At 56.3% G+C, this 24,784-nt stretch overlaps 1 protein-coding gene and 1 long non-coding RNA gene across 2 annotated transcripts; one reads left to right on the top strand and one right to left on the bottom strand.

Moving 5' to 3' along the window:
* The first annotated feature begins 956 nt into the window (after nucleotides 1-956).
* Nucleotides 957-22,364, top strand: ITGA5 (integrin subunit alpha 5). Its single transcript, XM_004274211.4, has 30 exons — nucleotides 957-1,771; nucleotides 8,225-8,355; nucleotides 9,715-9,830; nucleotides 9,966-10,086; nucleotides 10,294-10,355; nucleotides 10,445-10,490; nucleotides 10,756-10,881; nucleotides 11,119-11,163; nucleotides 11,306-11,349; nucleotides 13,073-13,129; nucleotides 13,326-13,378; nucleotides 13,656-13,864; nucleotides 14,146-14,337; nucleotides 14,559-14,604; nucleotides 14,776-14,877; nucleotides 15,074-15,129; nucleotides 15,265-15,419; nucleotides 15,688-15,825; nucleotides 15,957-16,024; nucleotides 16,372-16,522; nucleotides 16,605-16,697; nucleotides 16,843-16,922; nucleotides 17,061-17,141; nucleotides 17,254-17,359; nucleotides 17,892-18,044; nucleotides 18,957-19,043; nucleotides 19,154-19,267; nucleotides 19,864-19,965; nucleotides 20,518-20,640; nucleotides 21,277-22,364. The coding sequence occupies exons 1-30, from the start codon at nucleotides 1,398-1,400 to the stop codon at nucleotides 21,358-21,360; spliced, it is 3,315 nt and encodes a 1,104-aa protein (XP_004274259.1). The 5' UTR covers nucleotides 957-1,397; the 3' UTR covers nucleotides 21,361-22,364.
* LOC117202974 (uncharacterized) lies at nucleotides 5,054-18,961 on the bottom strand. Its single transcript, XR_007469947.1, has 3 exons — nucleotides 18,795-18,961; nucleotides 17,597-17,674; nucleotides 5,054-10,877 (listed from the first exon to the last, which is right to left on the bottom strand). It is a non-coding gene; the product is annotated as an uncharacterized LOC117202974 (long non-coding RNA).
* Nucleotides 22,365-24,784: the final 2,420 nt, after the last annotated feature.

Here is a 24,784-nt window from a genome sequence, read left to right as displayed (position 1 = left end):
AAGATCCTGACCCAGAGATTCTTTGGGTTCCTCGCCTAAGAGGGGGTCAGGACCTGCAGATGTGAGAGTGGGATGGGAGCCAGCACCACTCCACGGTCTGACCAGCTGCCTTCTCCCTTGGGCTGCAGCTGGCTCTGGAGAGGGGCTTTTAAAAAAACAGCTGGGCGATTTGGGACAGGAAGTAGAGTAGTAGAATGAGGAGGAGACTCGTGGCGAAGGAAAGAGCATTGATTCTGAGTCCCCCAAGCCAGAGTGGGGCAGGGGACTGGAGAAGAGAAGGGGCAGGGTTCCAATTCGGGGGATTATTATTCTGGAAGGGGAGGAGTCCTGGAGGAAAAAGACAGGAGGAGGGCTGGAAAGGAGAGGAGGTTAGGAGAGGATCTAGGCCCCTTGGTCCCCCTCCCCCAGACTAAGATAAAGACTAGAATCCTGAAAGGTGATCTCATCACACAGAGCCAGGGCTGGGGGAAGGGATGGGCAGGGGGTCACTGCCTTCTCCTGCTACAGTCCCTTCCTCTACATCCACAGGGCATCTTGGGAGAATGGGGTCCTGGGTTCCAGCTCCCAGAGCCTAAAGACAATAGAAGCTAAAGGTTGGGCCCCTTTGCAAGACACCACCCCACCCCATCCTACAATTCTCCAGGTCTGTAGGAATCAGGCCAGTTTGATCAAGAAGGCACTGAAGGGCCAAAGCAACCTTTTCCCCCTCCCACTACCAGGCTCTTGGTCAACTGCCAGGTTCTAGGAAGGGACTCAGCAGAGGTTTCCATATCCTGCAACCAAGAAAGGGGGAGGCCTGGACCGGAATCCTCCTGGTGAAGTAACCCCAAATTTCTGGACTCCTGGGTTTTCAATTCTAGCAACTTGGGCGGGGGGAGGGGGCAGGGAGCGGAGAGCCGGTGTAGGTCCTCCATCGGATCGGCCTGACTGGGAGCACCCTGTACCTCGACTCCTGAGTCCCAAATCCAGCTGGCTGGAACCCAGGCACCCCATGGCCCCGGAAGGCAAAGGGGGAATCCCAGTTGGCCAGATGCCAGAGGTGTCTCCTCTGCCTTTAGACCCCAAAGCCTCCTCCCTGAATTGGTGAGGGAGACCCCACACACATATTCAGACTCCCTCCGCCCTCCGGAGGTGATTCCTTTCCTCATTAGGAAATTCTCCGCTCCCTTTTTCCGACTCCTTTTCCGAGCGTTTACGTTGTACATCTGGAAAGGAGGCGGGAGGAAGTAGGGGGAAGCAGCGAGAAGGAGGGGGAAGAGCCCAAAGCAGCCCAGTCTGACCCAGTCCAGACAACCGGCCTCCAGCTGGGGCTGGGGCGAGGGAAGTGGAGAGGTGCGTTCCCCCCCCACGCCCCTTCGGGGTGGGGGGCGCGGGCTCAGCGTTCCAGGGACCCAGGAATGCCCCCCCGCCCGCCCCCCCGGCAGGCGGGGGGAGGGCTCAGCCGGGAGTTTGGCAAACTCCTCCCCGCGTTGAGTCATTCGCCTCTGGGAGGTTTAGGAAGCGGCTCCGGGTCGGTGGCCCCAGGACAGGGAAGAGCGGGTGCTATGGGGAGCCGGACGCCAGGGTCCCCTCTCCTCGCCGTGCAGCTGCGCTGGGGCCCCCGGCGCCGATCCCGGCTGCTGCCGCTGCTGCTGCTGCTGCTGCTGCTGCTGCCGCCGCCGCCCAGGGTCGGGGGCTTCAACTTAGACGCGGAGGCCCCAGCAGTGCTCTCCGGGCCCCCGGGCTCCTTCTTCGGCTTCTCGGTGGAGTTTTACCGGCCGGGGACAGACGGGTGAGTTGAGGAGGGTTGGCGGCGGGCTGGCGGGGTCGGGGGTGCGCGCCTGGAGACAGGGGGCGCGGCTGGAGTCTGGAGGGGACCAAGGCTTGGGTTTGGGAGGCGGAGTTTGGAAGGACTAGGGTTGGAGTTGGGGGCCCTCGCCGGAGTTGGGGGCCCGCGCTGGAGTAGGGAGGGGACAGTGGCCGGCGTGGAGGGTGGCCAGGAGTTTGAGAGCGATCAGCAGGGAGACGTGTGGGGTGGGGAGAGGACACGAAGCTGCAAGCTGGAGGAGTCTGGGCCGGGGTCTTGGGGCCAAGAGAGAGGAGGGCGCGGGAATGGAGAGCAGAGGGTCTCTGGCTGAGATCCGAGAGCTGCCGGGACCGGAGGCGGATGGGGATGGAGAGGGGGCGCGGAGGCCAGGGTGGGCATTTTGGAGCACTGGGAACCCCGGGACCCCTGAGGGCCATTGTGCGGAGAGAGAACGGGTCGAAGCAGAATGAGCTGTGTGTAGTAAGAAGGGAGTGGGAGGCTGAAGGGGTCCGGAGGTTAAATGGGGGCCAGCCTTACCCTCCCCTCCCCCCTCAACTCAGACTGGGAAAGACTCGGGAGGGGGACGGCGGCTCCCTCCCCTCTCTCCTCGGTCTCCTACTCCGCCCGCCACCCCCAATCTCTGTTCAGAAGAGGGGATCCGGGAAGTTGGGGAGAGTCCCGGGACCCTGGTCCTGGGGGGCGCCGGGGCTGGGGGCTGTCTCAGCCAAGGGCGGGGGCTCGGATGTGTCGGGAGGGGTGTGTGTGCGCCCGTGAAGGGGGGTGGGCGGTCTCCCTCTTCCTCTAGCTCTTGGGAGGAAGAGAAAAACTGATTTCCTGTAGCTTGTCGGCTGGAGCTGAGCTGAGACCGGGACTTCTGGGGTTGGGGTCGGAAGCTGGGGAGACGCGGGCTCGCAGGGCCCAAGAGCGTCAGAACACAGGACCTCAGAGACCGGGGAAGTCTCAAAGGAGGATCCCCATTCCCAGCTCAGCAGGGTGACAAGCAGAGCGGACCCTGTGTGCCAGGAAAATGGGGAGCCCACGGGCTTGGGGAAACGAGCTAGGCAACATTAGAACAAGGGTGTTTGTTTAAATGTGGGGGGGGGAGTAAGAGGGGAAGGAAGCTGCTCCTGGGGTGGGACGGGGGCTCCCCGGTGCCAGATGCCTGATCCTCCACGATGTCTGGAATAATCCTCTTTCTGCATCTCTGGGCTCTGAGATTGCCACTGCTCCCCACCATCGCCACCAGCACAACCACCCCTGGTATCCAGCTTTGATAGGACCTCTGTCAGAGGTGAGCTGTTCCTACACATGATACAGTTAACTGAGCTCTACTCATTTCCTTTAATTTTTGGAGAAAAGGGGTTAATCTAGGTAATTCACTTGGGGTATGGGGCATATTTCTCCTTTGTCTGGAGGATGGTTAGGCCCCAGCTGTTGGTTCTGGGCTATTCAAGGTCCCCACCCAGCCCCCACCCCACCCCCCTGGCCTCCTGCCCAAACCCCATTGCATCACCCTGGCCTGGAGCTTCTGCCAGGCCCGGCCTCCCCCAGGCCCCTTGCAACTCCTTACCACAAACCTAACGGGGGTAGAGAAGGGGGAGGGAGGGAGGGGAAGGGATCCTCCCCCACAATAGGGTATCCAGTTATCTGTATCTTAACCTTCCTCTTATCCCACCCCCACTGCCACCTAACAAGAGTGTCATCTCCCTTTTAAAACACTCCTCTGAAACATCTGGACTTTCACACACTCCCAGTTGGTTCCCTAGGTGTCTGTCTGGCCCCTGGCCTGATCCTAAAGTCCCAAAAGCCCTTTTCTAAAGCAGGACCCAGCAGTCTCTTCCCCTCCCCCTCCCCTCTGCTCATCTCTTCTCCCAAGAGAACCCAGGTGTCCAGCTTGTGCACCTCCCCCTCTCATTTTCTCTCTACAAAGCACTCTTAGAATAGGACTCGGAACATTCCACCTCCCCAGTGACCTCCCTCCCCACCACATCTGGGACTTTCAACCCCTCCTACCTGCGGGGGGACAAATGTAGCCCCTCACCTGGGGCCTTTTCTGGAGAGGGAGGGCCTCAGTGTTCTTGGCCCCCTTTATCACCTCTCACTGTGGAAACCGAAACAGCATCAGAGGGCAGGGTAAGCACTAGAGAGGTTACACAGTAGGAAAGGGGCAGGCTTTAAGTCAGGCCAAGCTGGGTGTGCGTCCAGGCCTCACCACTTACTTGTTCTTTGTGTGACCTGGGCTGAGTTACTTAAGACTTAAATACTGGAGCCTGGTCTTCTCATGAAAATCAGACACCTAACTTATGAGGCTGTTCTGAGGACTAAACGAGACAATATATATAAAAATCACCTGGTCCGTGGAGGGTGATCGGTACGTGGAGGTATGACTTTTATGAGGTAGCTATTTTCTATTTCTGGTTCTCTCTTCCCTGGACACCACCTAGTTCTTTGTCTAAGATTTTCACTATTTCTTACTCACTTTTAATATTTGCTTATGGCAGAGATAGTCATAATAGTGCCTCACATTCCTTAGCACTTTCATATCAATTTTTCTGTCGGATCATTACAAAAATCCTTGCCTTAGACAGACGAAGCATTACCGCTCCCATTTTATGCGTGTCTATGAATTGAAGCTTCAGGAATCATAGAAGTTTAGAACTAGAAGTTTGTTTAGGGACCATTCAAGGGCAACCCATCATTTTATGGGTAGAGAATTCAAGTCTTGGAGAGGGGAAGTGACTTGACCCAAGACATGCGCTTGAAAGGTGCACCAGCCTTAGCCCAGCTCCTTCCCCATGTGGAGCTGCCACAAGTGGAGGCAACTCTTCCTTCCCAGCCAGCCAGGCATTTCCCTCGAGACTACACTGGGGGACCCAGAACCAGGTGTCTCCTCTGGCCTGGCCAGGGCTGCCGTGGGACCTGCAGGAGCTGGGTCCAGTCCACTTGCTACTCTCTACCCCCGACCTTGTCAGGCCAATAGAGTCAAACAGTAACCATGTATTGAACAGGAACTTGGTTAATCAGAAGCCTGGCTGGGGAGATAGTGGGGAGGAGAGGAGGGAACAAATTAGCAACGGGGTAGACCAGAACAGTGGCCTAGGTATCAGGATTCCTGGCTTCTGTTCTTAGGTTGAGAAGGATTCTGAGTGACCCCAGGACATGTGACCTAATTTCTCTGGGACTTAGTTTCCCCATCTGTACAATGAGGACATGGGACTAGGTCAGCAGTATTTTTTGTTACAGTTTTTTATTTTCTTCCTTCCCTTCTTCCTTTCCTTCTTCCTTCCTTCCTTCCTTCCTTCCTTCCTTCCTTCCTTCCTTTCTTTCAATTCAAATGATATCTTATCAGGGCATTCTATATAAAACAGAGAAAAGGGCTTCCCTGGTGGCGCAGTGGTTGAGAGTCCGCCTGCCGATGCAGGGGACACGGGTTCGTGCCCCGGTCCGGGAGGATCCCGCATGCCGCGGAGCGGCTGGGCCCGTGCGCCATTGCCGCTGAGCCTGCGCGCGTCCGGAGCCTGTGCTCCGCAACGGGAGAGGCCACAACGGTGAGAGGCCCGCGTACCACAAAAAAGAAAAAAAAAAAAAAAACAGAGAAAAGAGGTTGCTCTGAAAGAAGATGGAGAGGACTGTCAGGACCGAACTGGCCTCTGCTCGCTCCATGTGGCAGCCCTGAGGCATCGACAAGAAAGTCTTCAAACCACGGTGCTGAGGCAGCCTGTGTCTCCAAGAAGCAGCTCTAGAACATCAGAGTTCCGAGGCTTCAAAATGAATTACGGCAATTTATTTCTTCCCTTGGTCTCTATATTTTGGAAGAGTTTATCTGCCAAGCTGCATTTAGGAAGGAATAATTCATTCCTTTTTCCTGGTTTTTTTTTTATCCACCAAAAATTAGAACAAGAAGACGTCTATAGCTGCCAATCAGAGCTTCTGACCAATATGAGATAACTAGGTTCCCCACAGGAGTTGATATAATTCCGGCCCAAAGCAAATACACTTGAGGTTTTAATTAGCCTGGGCTGCCTTATCAGGTAAATGCATGATTTCCGTTAGGCTCTCTGAAATATTGAAAAGAGCCCAAGGACCCTCCATTGTTACCTTCTTGGACCCCTAGTAGGACCCAACTGCTGTAGGATTTAGGAGGCAGGAACCAGGAGTGGGAGAATAAGGATAAGGTATGTGACGTGCCACCTCTGACACTGGGTGCCTCTCTTGGCAGATAGGGGAGGGCACTAGTTACTGGACTGACTTGGAGGAGCTGGGAAGGAAGGGCCACTGCATCCTCAGGTATAAGCCATGGGCGGCACGGGGCAAGTCTGGGTCGGGATCTGTGTCCCTTGCCTGTACCCCAGATCTCCTGAACCTTCACGCAGCCATGGCATATGCCCCTGGCCCACAAGTCTGTGGGCTTTCTAAGCCTTGTAAGGCCTCTCTCTCACCTGCCCGCCCTGCCAAACTCCAAGCTTCTTCCTCAGGCCATCCCAGGAGCACCCAGGCTCAGCCCCCCTCCACGGAGTGGTGGGAAAATTGGGGGTGGGAGCAGGGTCCCTTGGCCAAGCCCCTACACTCTCCTGGAAGAGTATGGGAGCTCCGGAAGACTTTGAGATAACCTGTTCAACCTCTTCACCCAGAGGAAGAGGGAGAGGGTATTCCCAAGTCCACACTGAGCTAGTGCCTGACCCAGAACCCCTGCACCACTGCTGTTTTCTGCGGCTGCCTCTGCTACAGAGGCTTGCACCCCTCTCTCCTCCCCCAGCCCCGGGGCAATGCAATCTCTCCCCACCACCAACCTCACCTACTAGGCCTGGCAGCCAACCAGGTCACTGTGCCTCCGAGTAGCCAGCTCCCACCCCCCTACTGAATGTACTGCCTGAGTGAGAGGGGTGGGGCCCAGCAGGCGGGCGGGTGGGAGACAAACGGCGAAGTGAGAGGTTGGAAACAGACAGGAAGCCGCAGGCAGTAAACATTTCCTGTCCCCAGGGTAACCGAGGCTGGCACCCCACCCCCCACCACTCCAGGAACTCTCACTCCAGGCCTCCCCTCCTATCCCTCTGGACCCTTTCTTCTCCCATCCTCACCCTCTGGCCCTGCTAGACCGCCCTCACTCTCTGCTTCAGCCCCTTGGAGCTGCTCTCTCTGGTGCTCCCATTCCTATTCCTCTTGGACCCCCCACCCCACCCCTACTCGATGTATCTCTTGTCTCCCATCCCGTCACACACACACCCGCTTTTGTGACCTCTACCGTAATCCCCGACTTGGGGACTCCTGGTAAGAAAGGCTAATGAAGGGATCCAAATATCGGGAAAAGGGTGGGTGTTGGGAGTGCTGAAAGCTGAAAGGGGCCAGAAACCAACAGAGATGGAGAAGCCCAAGATCTGAGATGAGAGAGAGGGGGGGGGTCCCTAAAACCAAAACCAAGAGAGCAAGCAGTCCTAGGGGCAGAGGGACAGATGGAGAAGCAGTGCCAGAGCCAGTTATGGGAGGAGAGCAGAGGCCGAGGCTGGCGGCTGGCAGGGACACTGGTTCAGTTGCCCCGGCTGCCAGATGCAGCCTCATGGGAGACTCTGGAGGAGAAAGCCCAGAAGGCTGACTACTGCACAGAGGTCTTGGAGGCAAGGGACCCAGGAATGATAGAGGCAGAGCCAGAGGCAGCAGAATTATCCAGGACCTTAGCTGTCACCACCCCATTACATAGGACCCCCAGCAAAGGCAACCTTCTCCTCGTCGTCTCAGGGGGAACGAGGCACTGTGTCCAAAACTAAGACCCAAGTAGACCCGGATCTGAGTTCAGACTCTGACCAATGGTGTATGGGAAAGGGGTTCAGAGGCTGAGACAGAGACCCAGCCAGGATGGGGAGGTCCCACCAGAGCCCAGGGTGAGGGCAGGTCCACGCCCAGGCCCAGGGGAACAATTTGCTTTCACCATTCTCCAGTTCCTCTCTCCACTTCTGCCTGGTTTCCAAGATTCACATTTTCCTCTGACATGCCCCAGGGCTGGGCAGCTGGACGCCTGGGTTTTGCCCAGAAAAGGGCTTTGGCTTGGGAGGAGAGGGTATAGGCTAGGTAAGAGGACCCTGGGGTTCTAGGGGCTGCATCTCCAGTCTTGGCAGGTCCATAGAGGAGATAGAGAAGCTCTGGCCCCGGCCTCTTGCCAGAACTGACTCTGGTTCCTCCTTCTAATGACAGGGGAAGGTAGGAAGGGAGAGACTGGGGGGAGGCGGGAGAGGCTGTGTTAGTGACAGCGGCACATGGGGACCGCCTGACTCCGGCCTGGGCCTCTGGCATCTGTGGCATTTTCTGAGATATAAATACAACCCGGGGGGCATCTGTGCCACGCCCACCCAGACCCTGGCCCAGAGGCCTGGGTCCTTCCCGCCTGGGGAGACTGGAGAAGAGCTAGGAGCCCCCCCTGAGCTGCCTCTCCTTTCCCCTCCGCAGGGTCAGCGTGCTGGTGGGAGCGCCCAAGGCTAACACCAGCCAGCCGGGAGTGCTGCAGGGCGGTGCCGTCTACCTCTGCCCCTGGGGCACCAGCCCAGCACAGTGCACCCCCATTGAATTTGACAGCAAAGGTAACCCTCTTCGTAGGTCGGGGAGGTTCAGGGAGGGACTAAGGGGTGGGGCTGAGGCTAGGGGGCGGGGCCCGGGCGGGGTCTGGAGCGAGGGGCGGAGCCTGACCAGTTCCCCGGCCACGTGCTCTGAGGCTCTGGGGCTCCAGCTCCGTGCAGCGGTGCAGCGGCTCCCCGTGGCACTCACACCACGTTCCCAATCCAGCCCAGCCCAAGGAGGGCGGGCATGATTCAGAAACATGTGGCTCTCATTTTCCTTGAATCACCCACAGCTCAGGGAGGCCAGGGCAGTAACACAGACAAAGACAGGGAGAGTCACAGAGCCTATTCGATTCATTTAACTAAGCACTGACTAAGTGATAATGCGTGCCAGGCTCTGTGCTGGTACTGCAGGGGATTGAAACATGATTAAGGCCCCGCCCTCAAGGAGCTTAACGTCCGGAGTAGATGCAGAGAGGGATGGAAGGAAACAGGCTGAGAAAGAATAATAACAGCAGCTAACGCTTCAAGAGCACTTGCTATATACTGGGCACTGTTGTAAGCACTTTACATATATTAACGCACTTAATCCTTTCAACGATGGCGCGAGGTGTTATTATCCCCATTTTATAGGTGAGGAAACGGGTTAAGTAACTTGACTAAGGTCACACGGCTAGTAGAAGGTGGAGCGAGGACATGAACTTGAGCAGTGTGGCTCCAGAGATAAACTGGGGTGAGGGGACAAAAGAGGAGAGCATCAAAAGATGGAGATGGTGGGGGAGGGGTGGTGTAAGAGCACAAAACCGACCGATTTCTTTTTAAAACCTGGAAGACAGATGAGAAGCGGAGGAATAAAAAAGGCTGCCCCATAGAGGCAGAGAGGGTTTGGAAGGAGAGAGACAGCCAGACAGACAGATGCGCACACGCACACACGCAGACACGAGGGGCAGAGATTCAGTGACGTGAGAAAGGTCAAGGACATAGAACACGTGCTGCTAGAGACACAGGCCCAGGTACAGACAGAGAAGCGCAGCCAGAGGGTAGCCCTCTCAGGAACTAGCCGTCCTTCCCCACCTCACCACAAGCATCCTTGTCCCAGCTGGGTGAGGAGGCAGGCGGACCAGGGGAATGCACCTCTAGAAACCCCAGGTTCTGTGTGTGTGTGCGTGTGCACATGTGTGCACATGGGCTTGTGTGCACGCGTGCAGGGGAAGCTGAGTCAGGCTACAACAGGCAGACTGTAAGGACCTTCCCCACTCACCCTCCCATGAGTCATGGGCTCAGGGCTTGCAAGTGCTTGGGTGCCCCCAGACTGAGGGCACGGGCTGCTCTAGGGCTCAGCTGCCCACAGCTGGCATGACTCCCCTTTCTCACTCCCCCAAGGCTCTCGGATCCTGGAGTCCTCGCCGCCGTCCAGCCTCGAGGGAGAGGAGCCTGTGGAGTACAAGTCCCTGCAGTGGTTCGGAGCGACGGTGCGAGCCCATGGCTCCTCCATCTTGGTGAGGGCCAGCAGGCTGAGTGGCGTGGTGGGCAGGAGGGGCAATGGTTGCGGTTAGCGGAGCACAGTGGGGGAGGCGGGGAAGAGAGGTCCTGTTGGACTAAACCTGGACCCCCCTCCTCCTGGGCCCTCCCAGGCCTGTGCTCCCCTCTACAGCTGGCGCACCGAAAAGGAGCCGCTGAGCGATCCCGTGGGCACCTGCTACCTCTCCACAGACAACTTCACCCGGATTCTGGAGTATGCGCCGTGCCGCTCAGGTAGGGCAAGAGGGGTCACGAGCCCTGAGTCTGCCTTCTCTGTGAATCCCCACGGTCCCCCGCCCCCCATCAGCCTTGATGCTCACTGTCTGGTCCAGAGAGGTCCTTTCTCTGGCCCCCTCTCCCCTCTCCTTCCCCAAGCTTCCTGCTCTTTCCTGCCTGACCCATCTGTGTGGAGCTCCTTCCCACCACCTTCTCCCCTCGCAGATTTCAGCCGGGCAGCGGGGCAGGGTTACTGCCAAGGGGGCTTCAGTGCCGAGTTCACCAAGGTGAGGAGGGATCTGGGAGGAGAGTGGCTGTGGGTGCTGGATGCAGGGGAATCAGGACCAGATGTGGACTCACCTCCTTCCCCCCACAGACTGGGCGTGTGGTCCTGGGCGGACCAGGGAGCTATTTCTGGCAAGGTAAGCCCTTCCTCCTCTATCCCTGCGTCTGTCTCCCGCACCTGGCCTCTTATCCCTCTCCCAGCCCGAGATCACCATCCTTCCCTCCTCTGCCCCCATCCCAATTCTCCTCTCCCTTTCCTGAGACTTACCCATCCTCTCCCACCACCCTCCACAAGCTTCCCCTCCTTGAACCAGACTTCTGAAATTCTACCCAGTCAGCCCCCAGTGCCCCCATCCCTGCCACCTCCTCCTCCAGCCATCCCCTCCTTATCCCCTTCCCCAGGCCAGATCCTGTCCGCCACCCAGGAGCAGATTGCAGAATCCTATTACCCCGGGTACCTGATCAACCCAGTTCGGGGGCAGCTGCAGACTCGCCAGGCCAGTTCCATTTACGATGACAGCTACCTGGGTGAGGGAGCAAATGGGGTGGGAGCTGCAGGGGGAGCACCTCAGGGGCCCCTGTCCTCGCTCACCCCCCCCACCCCGCCTCCCTTCTCCCACCCAGGCATCCCCAGCCTCCTGCCCTATGTGTCATGTGGAGGCTGACTACGAAGGCCCAGTAGGGGTGGGGAAGGGATTGAGGATGGGCCAGGACAGAGGGGTCCCCAAAGCAGGAATCCTAATATCCGCCCACCCTGTCTCCTAGGATACTCTGTGGCTGTAGGTGAATTCAGTGGTGATGACACAGAAGGTGAGTGTGTCCCCAGGCTGGGGCCAAGGGAGGGGGCAGATGGAGACCCAGGACCCGGAGCCACAGGGACTGAGACACTTACCATTTTTGTCTGACTCCCCTTTCCCTGCCCTTAGCCTACAACTTTCTCTTCCCTCTACAGACTTCATTGCTGGCGTGCCCAAAGGGAACCTCACCTATGGTTACGTAAGGCCCAGCCTGACTCTCCCTCCCTCCTCTGCTCTCCCGTCCCCTGGCTAATCACAGAGAACCATGCATGGCAGTTTGGGGGGGGGTGAAAAAGTGGATCAGAACACGGGCTTTTGGGTCAGACCAGTGTTTGAGTTCTGGTACTCACTCTGGATGAATCAATCTGTGATTTATTCCTACCCCACTTCATTCCATAAAAACCTGAGTCTGCTTAACCTCTCTGAGCCTCATTCTTCTCTTTATAATGGTATAATAATAGTTCTGACCTCACAAGGCTCTTGTAAGGATGAAGCGAGATAATGCACGTGAAAGTACTTAGCGAACTGTGAGGCAGTGTACAACTGTAGCTGTTATTATTAGACCATGGCGAGTGCTTTAAAAAGGATATAGATAAGAACGCTATAGGAGTCCATTCAATTACCAACATTTATGAGGGCAAGGTAAGAGATAAGAAGATGAAGAAGACATCATACCCCATCTTGTAAGGCGCTTCTAATCAAGTATGTAAGATAAGACACACAAGCGATTGTAATCGAAGGTGCAGCTCCCATTCACGAGCCCCTCAGTGCGTCGGGCACTGTCCACTCATGATTTCTATTCTTCGCAACAAGCTTATCAGGGGAGATATTACCATTCACATTTTACACATGAGAAAGCTGAGGCTCAAAGAGACCAAGTAAGTTGTTTAAGTTAATAAGTGGCTGGATAGAGATTTAAAACCAGACCTGTCTTATTCCAAAGTCAGCATTCTTTCTGCACTAGGATAAATTTCAGAAAAGTGGTCAAGATGATATAGCAGTTTAGAGGGAAGAATAACCTCTTTTCTAGGGCAGGGATGGATCAGAAAATGTCCTGTGAAAGACCAGTGGAGATGAGGAAAGAGAGCATCCTGGGCGGGAGCGTGAGAAGACAGGGAAGGAAAGGAAAAAAATGCAAGCCAGTTCAGCATGGGCTGATTGGGCATGAGGAGACTAAAGAGAGGTTGGGCAGAAACAGAGAGGTGGGGCCAGATTCTCCAGGGCGTCAGAGGACCAGCCAAGAAGCTGAGACTGGGCCATGGCTTCAGGGAACCACCACGGATTTCCAAGCCAGCCGTAGCCCTCCTAGACCGGCTCTAGGGCGATCGGTCCCGCTGCCATGGGGGAAGGGTGCTGAGGGGAAGGGAGAGCCCGAGGCAGGGGGAGGCCAGGGGGCTCTCCAGCAGTCCTGGGGGAGGGCTCACACCAGAGGAACAGCTGCAAGACTGGGGAAGAGAACAGGGAGTCGAGAGCCTCAGGGGACCGGAAGGGCCCATCACTAAGGGGGGCACGTCGGGGGAGCCATGAGTGTTTGTGACTTGGGAGGGCTGGTGGATGTCCTTCAGCTAATAATTATTGAGTGTCAGCTGCTCACCAAGCACTACTTTAGGCTCAGAGGAGAAAGCAAAAAACAAAACAAGGCTCCTGCCCTCACTTATCTGACACTCTAGTAGGTAGACAGGCACAACAGAGAGATAAGTACGAAATCTGTCAGTAGTAGTTGATAAGTGACATGGAGGAAAATAATGAAGTCTCCCTGGGATGGAGCTACCCAATATAGAGATGGGAATGTGAGGCAAAGCAAAGGAGGGAACTAGGAGACAAGTGATCTATGTCTTCAAGGAATGCCTGCCCCTGGGTATCCTGTACCCATGGGATGGTCTGGGAGTCTGGGACCAATGGGTATATCTCCTCGTCCCCAGGTCACCATCCTTAATGGCTCAGACATCCGGTCCCTCTACAACTTCTCAGGGGAACAGGTGAGGACACCTTCCCCCCCCCCCCCACACACACACACACACAACCCAGCTTGGCCCTTTGCCAACCAAGCCCCTGCCCTGAGCCCATAAGCTCAGCCCAGCTTCTCAGGCTCCCTGGAGTCCCTGATTTCCCCTCATAGCCCTTGTTGATTGACCCCCTAGTTCTGACCCACTGCTGCCCTTCTGTCCCTCCCAGATGGCCTCCTACTTTGGCTATGCAGTGGCTGCCACAGACATCAATGGGGACGGGTGAGTAGTGGGAAAGGGGCACAGCACAGGACGAGGAGTAGGGACGGGACAGAAAAACGCAAGGAGAGTTTTTCTCTGCATTCTCCTCCTCCTGCCTGCATTCCCTAGGCTCAGGGGCAAAGAGAGAGCTGAGAACCAAAGACCAGAAGACCTCAGGTCTCTCACTTGGGTGGGAAGGAGCCCGGATCCAAGAGGCCTGGGATTTCCTGGCTCTGGGATTGAGGAGGGGACATGGCAAGGCAGGGCCTCAGGATAACTGCGTTTCCCGTACCCTCAGGCTGGACGACTTGCTGGTAGGGGCGCCCCTGCTCATGGAGCGGACAGCCGACGGGCGGCCGCAGGAGGTGGGCAGGGTCTACGTCTACCTGCAGCGGCCAGCCGGCATGGAGCCTGTGCCCACCCTTACCCTCACTGGCCATGATGAGTTTGGTCGATTCGGCAGTTCCCTGACCCCCTTGGGGGACCTGGACCAGGATGGCTACAATGGTAAGCACCGTGGGCTCAAGTTGCTGAGGAGGAGTGGGGGCCTGAGTCAGAAGGGATTTGGGGAGAGATGGCTGTCAGATAAGATACCCAAGACCCCCAGTGACTCCTCCAGGAGGTGTGTGGATTTTAATCCCAATGTCTGGATCTTGGGGCTTGAAGAGGTTAGAATACTGGGAATGACAGATGGGGAAAATAGGATCCCGGGTCCTGGGGTCCGATGGTAGAGATTTGAACTCCTGGATTCCTGGCCTGCTGACTGCTGTGTGTTGTGTGTCTTGCAGATGTAGCCGTTGGGGCTGCCTTTGGTGGGGAGAACCAGCAGGGAGTGGTGTTTGTATTCCCTGGGGGCCCAGGGGGCCTGGCCTCTAAGCCTTCCCAGGTCCTGCTGCCCCTGTGGGCAGCTGGCCACACGCCGGACTTCTTTGGCTCTGCCCTTCGAGGAGGCCGAGACCTGGATGGCAACGGATACCCTGGTGAGTTGTGCCAGCGGCCCCTTTCACCTTAGAATTCCCTGGTCTCAGAACCCTAGCCCCTCTAATGCACTTTCCTAAGCTCCTGGGTGCAGTTCTAGGATGATGCCACCAGATGGCGGTGTCCCCTCACTTCGGCCTCCTTGAACAATGCAACTGGAAGGGGTTGGGAAGGATTCTGATTTGGGGCTTGCTGTAAGGGGTAGTTTCTTGACTTCTTGCAGATCTGATTGTGGGGTCCTTTGGTGTAGACAAGGCTGTGGTGTACAGGTATGAACTTGGGCAGGGGGCAGCCTGGGAGACGTGGGAACTGGGGGATTTCTCAACAGGGCCGAGTTTGGGGAAGTGCACAGACTGGGATCCTGGGGCTTGGGCGTCAGCTTCCTGTGCCCAGGTTCCTGAGCAGTCTTAGTTCTTTGACCCCACACCCACTCTTGGCAGGGGTCGCCCCATCGTGTCTGCCAGTGCCTCCCTCACCATCTTTCCCGCCATGTTCAACCCAGAGGAGCATAGCTGCAGCTTGGGGGGGAACCCTGCGTCTTGGTGAGTGGGGTGCCCAGGAGACTGCGGGGATGGAGTCTGGGGGTGTTTCATCTGTGCCTGGAAGTGGGGAGGGAGACCAGGTCTTTGAAAGTGGACAAATGGGACTGTCCCAGTCTGGGTCTGTCTGGGAGGCAGGTAGGGAATAGGATGCCTGTTCCAGTTGGATACACCAGCTTTCCCTTTGGTCTTCCTCCAGCATCAATCTCAGCTTCTGCCTCAATGCTTCTGGAAAACACGTTCCTGACTCCATCGGTGAGGGAGAGACTGCCTGAACCTTTCAGGCACTGGGATGGGGATGGAGGGGCTGGGGACTCGGGGACCTCTTATCTCTCTGGATAGATTAGAAGGGAGGGGCAGATGCTCATTAACGTATGTGCCTGGCTGCAGGCTTCACGGTGGAGCTCCAGTTGGACTGGCAGAAGCAGAAGGGTGGAGCGCGGCGGGCACTGTTCCTGGCCTCCCGACAGGCCACCCTGACCCAGACCCTGCTCATCCAGAACGGGGCTCGGGAGGATTGCAGAGAGATGAAGATCTACCTCAGGGTATGGGCCCGGGGGCAGGGTCGGGACTGGCCTGGGAAGAGTGGCCACGTAGAACTGGGTGCCCCTCATGAAGGGAAAGAGACAGGGAGATTCCAGTGAAGGGCCTGGGACTTTGGGAGGCTGGGGAAGGGGGCCCTTCTGTTGGAGGAGCTGGGAACCAGGCTGCCTCTGAAGCAATGAGCATGGTCAAGTTTGGACACCTGAATTCTGGATGAGGACCAAGTCCCCTGTGTCCCCTGAATCTGTGAACCCTCTCCCCCGGCCCCAGAACGAGTCAGAGTTTCGAGACAAACTCTCCCCGATTCACATCGCCCTCAACTTCTCCCTGGACCCCCAAGCCCCTGTGGACAGCCACGGCCTTCGGCCAGTCCTACACTACCAGAGCAAGAGCCGCATAGAGGACAAGGTGAGGGCAGGGTGGGGAGACGGGCCAGGAGGAGAGGGGCCTGGGCCGCTAAGGGTGGGGCCCTGGAGGGGGGAGCCGACAGCTTAGGAGGGGGTCGCAACTCCCCCTCTCAAGGCTGCCCTGCTCCCCAGGCTCAGATCTTGCTGGACTGTGGAGAAGACAATATCTGTGTGCCAGACCTACAGCTGGAAGTGTTTGGGTAAGTGAAGGCTGACGTCAAGCTGGGGGGTTCCAGATGCCAAGGTCTCCTAGCAGAACACATGGAGCTTGGAAGCACCTGGCATGTGAAAAAGTAGAATAGGAACGTATTAGCTGGCTGTGTGACCCTGGGAAATTATGCAACTTCCTCATCTGTATAGTGAGAATAAGAGCATCTATTTCTCTGGCTTTGGGGAAGGATTAAATGAAATAATCTACATAAAGCATCTAGCCTAGTGCCTGCCATAGAGTTGGAACTCAGTAAACGGTGTCTATTATTGTTATGGCCCATTGTCTTGGTTTGCGGATTAATTCCCCAGTGTCCCTGACCCTGTGTGTCCCCTCCAGGGAGCAGAACCACGTGTACCTGGGCGACAAGAACTCTCTGAACCTCACTTTCCATGCCCAGAATGTGGGTGAGGGCGGCGCCTACGAGGCAGAGCTTCGCGTCACGGCCCCTCCGGAAGCTGAGTACTCAGGACTCGTCAGACACCCAGGGGTGAGAGGGGACTCTTAGGCAGGGCTTGGGAGATCCTGCCACAGGGACACCAGAGCCTTACCTGCACCCACCCCACCTCCAGAACTTCTCCAGCCTGAGCTGTGACTACTTTGCTGTGAACCAGAGCCGCCTGCTGGTGTGTGACCTGGGCAACCCCATGAAGGCGGGAGCCAGTGTAAGTCTGGGACAGGAGAGAGGACCCAAGGGAAAGTGACCGGCTCACCCTGAGCAGAGCTGTGGGATAGGGAAGGAGGGCTGCAATTGGGATTTGGCAGACGCCCAGTCTAACAGCCCCCTTGTCCTCCCTCCCTGTCCTCCAGCTCTGGGGTGGCCTTCGGTTCACAGTCCCGCACCTCAGGGACACGAAGAAAACCATCCAGTTTGACTTCCAGATCCTCAGGTAGGGAGTGGGTGGGGCCAGGCTGAGGCTGAGTTGGGGGCGGGGCCGAGGAGGGTGGGGCAGGGGCGGAGTCTGGTGCAGGTGAAATTCTTCCTGGCTGGGCTCCAGCACCACCTGAGTCTCTCCTCCATCCCACAGCAAGAATCTCAACAACTCTCAAAGCGAAGTGGTTTCCTTCCAGCTCTCTGTGGAAGCTCAGGCCCAGGTCTCCCTTAACGGGTCAGTTCTCCGGGCAAAATGGGGCTCTCTGGGAGGCAAGATGGACTTCTAGGAAAGGATGCATATGGGATGGGGTACCTTCCACTGTCTTCTAAACCACCCTCCTCTTTAGTGTCTCCAAGCCCGAGGCAGTGCTATTCCCTGTGACCGACTGGCATCCCCGAGACCAGCCGCAGGAGGAGGGGGACGTGGGCCCTGCTGTCCACCATGTGTATGAGGTGAGGAGGGACAGAGGCAGGGAGGCCCTGGTCCCCAGGTGTGCTACTGGGAGTGGAGGGCCGGACTAGAATGAATGACAGGGAAGGAGGAGCTGTATGAGTGACAGATGGCTGGGACCAGCCTGAGGGATTGAGAGCAAGAGAGGGGGAGTGGGGAGTGAGAGAGAAAGTCCTGGGCAGGATCAGTGTGAGAGACTGGCCAGCTGAGCAACTTAGAAGGGAAGGATGGGGACTTACCTGGTGGTCCGGTGATTAGGACTCCACGCTTCCACTGCAGGCGGCACGGGTTCAATCCCTAGTTGGGGAGCTAAGTTCCTGCAAAAAAAGAAAAAAAAAAGTGGTGGGGGAAGGATGGAGCCGCCTCCTCCAGGAGGCTTGGCTGGGGAGGATTTCGCCTCTGCCCGTTGATTTCCTCCCTCGCTCCTGAGATGGGAGACTCGCAGCAGGCATGAGCGGGCCACCAGGACCTGGGTTGCAACAGGGCAGAATCACTGCCTCCCTTCCCATGATCACCGTGCCCTCCTCTCCTCAGCTCATCAACCTGGGCCCCAGCTCCATTAGCCGGGGCGTGCTGGAGCTCAGCTGTCCCCAGGCTCTGGAAGGTCAGCAGCTCCTCTACGTGACCAGGGTCACAGGACTCAGCAACTGCACCACCAGTCACCCCCCCAACCCACAGGGCCTAGAGGTGAGGGGCCTGGGGACTGGCCTGGGGGTGAGGGGACCAAGTCGAAGGTGGTTGGGGAAGGTCACCGGGAAACTAGAAGAGCCAAGTAGGGTGTGCCTGGAGCTAGGACTGAGGCCACTGGAAGGGGGTCCGAAGGCCCACAGACACCTTGAGACCCTGGGAGGGGAAAAGACTGTTTTATGCACTGCCCTTCTGTCTTTCTGCCTGAAGTATCCTTCCCTGACGTCTTGCCCTGGCGTACTCCTAGGGCCCAGCTCGGCACCACCACCTCCGGAAAGCCTTCCTCAGAGCCGCTCGCCTGGGCCCCAGTGCCTGTTTTAAAGCTCGTTTACACATAAACAACAATGCACTGAGCCATGTTACAGGCTCAGGAAAGATCGCACCAAACAAAACTCACAAGGCCCCCACTCTCATGGGGCTTATGTTTTAGTGGAGGGTAAGAGACAATAAAAATTAAAAAGAGAGAGAGAGAGAGAGAGAAACAGGTATTGAGAAGTGTTGAGAGTGCAGTGCTAAAATGCTGGGGCAGGGCAGGGCCCGGCTGGGAGCCTGTTTGAGGCATCAGGGAAAACCTCTTGAGGAGAGAACAGGTGAATTGAGGCATGAAAGGCAAGGGTGAACCTGTGTGTGAAGACTCGAGAAAGCATTCCAAGCAGAGGGGACAGGCAGGGCAAAGGCCCCAAGGCAGGCACGGGGCCCTAATTATCTACTGACATCTCCTCCTTGTAAACTCCAAGGATCAAGTCTCACCCGTTTCGGTATTTCAGTGCTGAGGTCGGTGCCTTGCCACAGGAGGTGGTCAGTTGTATGGGTGGAAGACCAGGTCGAAGCTGCTCTGGACCCCAGAGGCAGGCTGACTTAGAGGCTGTAATGAGGTGAGAGAGGCAGCTAATGGTCCCTTTCCTCTTCCAGTTGGATCCCGAGGGTTCCCAGCACCACCGGCTGCAAAGACGGGATGCTCCAGGCCGGAGCCCTGCCTCCTCAGGGCCTCAGATCCTGGTAAGTCCTCCTGGGAATGAGGTCTGGGTCGAAGCGTTGAGTATCTGTTTGCATCCTCAGAGCCACCAGCAGGGCGGAACGCCGCATTCAAGCCTCCGCTTTCTTCCCAGAAATGCCCGGAGGCCGAGTGTTTCCGGCTGCGCTGCGAGCTGGGGCCACTGCACCGGCAAGAGAGCCGAAGTCTGCTACTGCATTTCCGCGTCTGGGCCAAGACCTTCCTCCAGGTGAGGGAGCCTCACCTCAGTCCTGACCCCCGACCTTCGGGCCTGCCTGGACTGACGCTCCTTTCCCCACTGCCCTAGCCACCCGCTTTGGTGACTGGGACCCAGGCAGCCGCGCTCCCCTCCCTCACCCTTGTTTGGACAGGGCTGTGTGTCCTTGGCGCCACCTAGTGGCCACATTGGGACCGACAGCTTCCCTTTCCTGGCCCATTCAGAGGAGGCAGGGCGGGAGGGAGACCAGTGGCAGAGAATGATAGAAAACAGGGACGGAAGACATATCCATCACAGAGAGGCAAGCAGATGTAGGAACAGTAGAGAGCAGTCATTTACTGAGTGCATCCTATAGGCCAGGCGTCATCCTGGGTGCTTCACCCATATTCATGATTCCAAAACAATGCTTTTTCTATTGAACATGCTGTCATCTAATTGTAACTCTTCAGTTACACATTTATTATCTCATATAAGGAACACAGAGAGAGATTCAGAAGAGAATGATTCCAAAATAGGGAAAGATCATAACCAGAGCCAGACCATGGGGAGCCCAGTGACCTCCTAGATACCATAAGAGGCCACCCTGAACACCTTTCCACCACCCACAGCGGGAACACCAGCCATTCAGTCTGCAGTGTGAAGCTGTGTATGAAGCCCTGAAGATGCCCTACCGCATCCTGCCTCGGCAGCTTCCCCGAAAGGAACTGCAGGTGAGTCCCGGGCCAGAGGTCGGGGCCAAGGATGATGGAGTGCTGGGCCTGGCGCTAGCACTGGGATGCAACGGGGGCTGGCCTGATTATGGTGACAGATATCGATTGAGCATCTACTGTGTGCCAGGCACTGTGCTAGGTCCTGGGAATACAGTGATAAGCAAGATGGACAGGGCAGTGAGAAGACAGTGTGACAAGTGCCAGCATGTTTATGGCAACACATCATAGGGACACTCGAACACAGGCTTGCAGAGTCGGGGAAGGCTTCCTGGAAGAAGGGATGTTTAAGCAAAACCTGAAGGATAAATAGGATCTACCAGGCTAACCAGTCAGGAAAGGAATATTCTCTGGGGAGAGGGAACGAGCAGGTGTGAAAGCCCAAAAGTAAGAGACAATAATGCACATTTTAGGAATTTGACTTTTGAAGATCAGAATTCTGTTAGCCCAAGACGGAAGGGGAAAGGTGGGTCTAGGTCCAGTGGCAAGTGGGAGCCAAGTGTAGGGTGGGAAGGACTAACGGCTTTTCAGTGACCTCTCCTGACCTGCTCCCAGGTGGCCACAGCCGTGCAGTGGATCAAGGCGGAAGGCAGCCACAGCGTCCCGCTGTGGATCATTATTCTAGCCGTCCTCATTGGCCTCCTGCTCCTAGGTCTGCTCATCTATATCCTCTACAAGGTCAGCCACATCCTACCTGACCTGGCCTCTCTCTCACCAGGTTCTGCCCTTGAGGCAGCACAGTCCCAAGCATCTGCCTCCAGACCAGTTCTCCAGCCACAGGTCCCCACCTCTCCCTGGCCACGGGCATCCCGTCTGGACACTGCCTATGGGATCCTTTCCTTCATTCTACAGCCCCTAGCTTAGAAAAAGTTCTCTTGACTCAAGCTGATAAGTTTATTTCTACTTTCAAAATCAGTGTTACTCCCAAGTGGCCAGTATGTGGCATTTGTGCTGTCACTTCCTCCAGAAAGCCATGGCAGCCATCGCTGATCGTTCATACCCTAGAAGTAGCCTCAGAGCCCTTCTCGAGAGGCAGCCACTACTAGGCAATGAGACTTAGAACTTGACTTCAAACCTATGTGCCGTCTCTGGCTGAACTGGGGGCATTCTTATGGCACCAAAGCACCCCCAACCTTAGCCCTCTTAACCCACTGGACCTCTTGGAGAGGTGGTCTTAACAGCCTGAATTTGGGCCACTTTTGCAAGATGGGGAGATTGGAAGCACTAGAGTCATCTTCATCCCACCTTGGGATAAGATCTGCGGAGAAAGGGGAACCAGAGTAACTCAACTCTCCCTCCTTTTCCCCTCATTAGCTCGGATTCTTCAAACGCTCCCTCCCATACGGCACCGCCATGGAAAAAGCTCAGCTCAAGCCTCCAGCCACCTCTGATGCCTGACTTCTCCCAATCCCAGACTCCCAATCCTGAAGGTCCAGTCCCCCCACCCTCAGTCTACTGACAGGGAGGGGGCTGGGTGCTTCCTGAAGGTGCTGAGGGCCAGGGAGAAGCTCCTCTCCCCAGCCCAGAGACATACTTGAAGGGCCAGAGCCGGGAGGTGCGGAGCTGGGGATCCCCTCCCCCCATGCACTGTGAAGGACCCTCGTTTACACATGCCCTCCTCATGGATGGGGGAACTCAGATCCAGGGACAGAGGCCCCAGCCTCCCTGCAGCCTTTGCATTTTGGAGAGTTTCCTGAAAACAACTTGGAACCAGAACTGGGGGATCCAATCCCAGTTCTCCGGCTCAGACGTGCCACCAGGACTTCCTGTCCAGCTCCAGCCTGCAAAGATCTGTCCTCAGCCCTGCCAGAAGCCCCCAGCTAAGAACCTGGAACCTGGGGAGCGAGACATGGCAGCTCTGGACAGCCCCCACCCCGGTGGGCCAACAAGGAACAATAACCGTGGATGGTGCCCCAGGCCCCGCTCAGGACAGATCCCACACCAGGATCCACGCTGGCCCAGAACCAGCTGCAAGGGGAATCAGAACTCTAACAGGGCCAGATCGAACCTGGGGCCTGGGGTTGATCTGGGACCCAGACTCAGACATTGGTGACCTAACTAGGCAGATCCAGGACTACATTTGAGCCTGCTCCAGACCTGGGCCTGGAGGCCCAATCCACCTCTGACTCAGGAGAAGTCAGGAATTGCCCAGGACCCTGAAGGGGCCACGATGGCAACAGATCTGGAACCTTAACACTGGCCGGACACAGGCCCTACTAGTCGCCTGGAGAAAGGGGGAGCCCGCTGCCCCCGGCCTGCAGGATCTGGGTTCTGCCCGCCAGCTGCACTGACGCTGCCCCTCCTCTCCCTGCCCAACCCTCCCTTCACCTTGGCTCCGGACACCCGGGACTTATTTAAACTCTGTTGCAAGTGCAATAAACCCGGCCCGGTGCCCCCACTGACCAGAGCTGGAATCTGTCCTATCCCCACTCTTTCCAGAACTTTCCTGGAACCAGACCGCTTGGTGGGTAGGAAATGTTTGTGTTTCTTGCAGCTTCTTTCCACTGGGAGCCAAGAGTATGACCCCCAGCAACTGTGGAACTAGTTTGGGGGTTCCCTTTTCTTAAGTGAAAGAGATGATGGAAGGGGTGAAAGAAAGGCTTGACTCTTCTGCTCATCACCCAGCCCCCGCCAGATCTGGCCCCAGCACCTCCAGGAGAGAAGGGAGCGGAATCCCTTCTCTTTGGGTTTGAGGGTTAGGGAAGAATACAAAGGGGGAGGTCCAAGTTGAAGGTGGGGGACCATGGTCCAGAGACTCACCTGGGCTTTCCTAAATCAAAATAATGAAATGGGTTTCGAGAAAAGGCCGCAGAACTAAATCAGAAGAAAGCCAGCTGGGTTTTTGTTTTGTTTTCATTGCCCATTGTATTCTGGTGCATAGAGGGAGTGTTAAATAGTTTACATACAGTATCTCATTTAATTTGATAGAAATTAAATGTGTGAAGTAGGTACAATTAACCCCATTTACACAAGGGGAAATTGAGGTCCAGAGAAGTTATGTAACTTGCCCAAGGTCACAGACTCAAATTCAGCCTTGCCTGACTGTGAAAGCCCTCATGCTTAACCAACATGGCCTTGAGGTCTTTGAAGAGAAACCAGAGTGAGGGAACCCCTCAGGATCCTCTGTCTCCTCTAGGACTGTCCTAATATCCAGGAAGAGGACAGAGAGGGGTGCTGAAATGCTAGCGGGATCGTTAGAGGCAAAGATGTTCATGTCCTGCTAAACCAGAGTTCAGCCACCAGAGGGCAGCATAGCCACAAATTCATGGGAATTTGGGGAGGGGAGGAAATGAGGTCCTCCTCACCTTTCTTCCCCCATCAACAGGGCTATTCTTATTAACTTAGGCTCCTGCCTATCAGTACCCACGTGATCTCAAAAATATCTCTCCTAGGAGGCCAAGCCCGCTCCACACTACAATCTGTGACGTCTTGATAATACTGTAACTTGGGAACTTCTTCCCAGAACCCATAAATGAAGAGGGACTGACAGGCAGGGTGAGACCTGACGAGGCAAAGAGACACGCAGTATTTCCGAGGATGACAGCTGTGGCATAACAAAGCACTGGGAATTCTCCAGGAAGGAAATCCCATACTCGCCCTCTCGGGGGATGGGTGGGAATGGCATCAGCCGAACTCCAGGGGCCAAATCTGAGATTTCTTATACGATTATGAGGAGGAAATGAGGAGGGGAAGTGGGCTGTGAGTACTGGGCTAGTATCATGGGTGTGTCTGTATAGCGCCTGTACCTCTGAGTCTCAGAGAGTGACAAGGTCTCTCCCAAGGATGCACAAAACAAGATGAGAATTCCTTGGGCTCAGCAATGCTGCAGATGTAACCCAGCACCAGCCTCTCTGTCCCTGAACTGTAATTCTCAGGCTCTGGTCTGTTTCCCCTTCCCAATCTCCCAGCCCCTCCAGAGCCTGTCTGCCTCCCATCTTGAGACTTGAGTGATGCAAAGGGACAAGAGGGGAAGGGGAAGTCCTGAGTCCTAGCCTCGTCTGTGTCAGTGGAGATGGAAAGGAGGCCCTGGGAAGGGAACAGAGCAGCTGGGGGCACAGAAGGGGGAGGGGGCTCAGGAGAGGCAGCTGGCAGGCGGGAAGCTGATCTGGGGGTCTCAAGTTTCTTGACATCAATTAGAGCAGCCGGCCTGGGCTCATTAGTAGCCCAGGGTGCAGGGCTCATCAATAATGAATTCATCCCACACATTGTCCCCCTCCAGCTGCCTGCAAGGTCACCCCGCCCTCCAGCCAGCTGCCTCCCCTTGGTGAGCTAAGGAACCCCTCTTCTAAGACCTCCCTAACTCAGGGTCCCTGGGGGTAGAGTGGGAGGATGGACGAGGATGAGGGCAAAGGGGTCTCTGTCACTGATCAGCCAGGCCTGATGCTGACTCTGGTTTGTCCTCTGAGTCCACCCAGGAGAAAGAGTGGGAAGAGGCAAGGGGGGGTAGATAACAAGGTGTGGGAGAAGCAGGCTTTGTGATACTAGGCTCAAACAGCATGGTGGTAGGTCGGTTCTGGAGCAAGAGGACGTCCTCTGATGGGCTCGGAGACCCTACCTTCTCCCCCCAAGGCCAGATTCGGGCAGCAAGGCCGCAGTCCCCTGAGATCTCTGAGTCTCTGGATCAGAACAATGCCAAGGCATTAGCACCCCCAGAATTCACTTGCCCTTGAGCTGGAGCATCTTGGCAGGTGCAGAAACAGATCTTTTTTTCAAACCAGATCAGTGGAGTGAGGACAAGAGACTGCTGGGGGCCCAGAAACAGGAACTTGAACTTCCTGTACCTTAATTAGCCCTATGGTCCTAAATTCCCTGCAGAACCCAG

Source organism: Orcinus orca, chromosome 11 (assembly GCF_937001465.1).
Source record: "Orcinus orca chromosome 11, mOrcOrc1.1, whole genome shotgun sequence".
NCBI classification, from domain to species: domain Eukaryota; kingdom Metazoa; phylum Chordata; class Mammalia; order Artiodactyla; family Delphinidae; genus Orcinus; species Orcinus orca.
The sequence above is the reverse complement of the archived record's forward strand: the minus strand, read 5'-3'. Positions and strand labels throughout refer to the sequence as shown.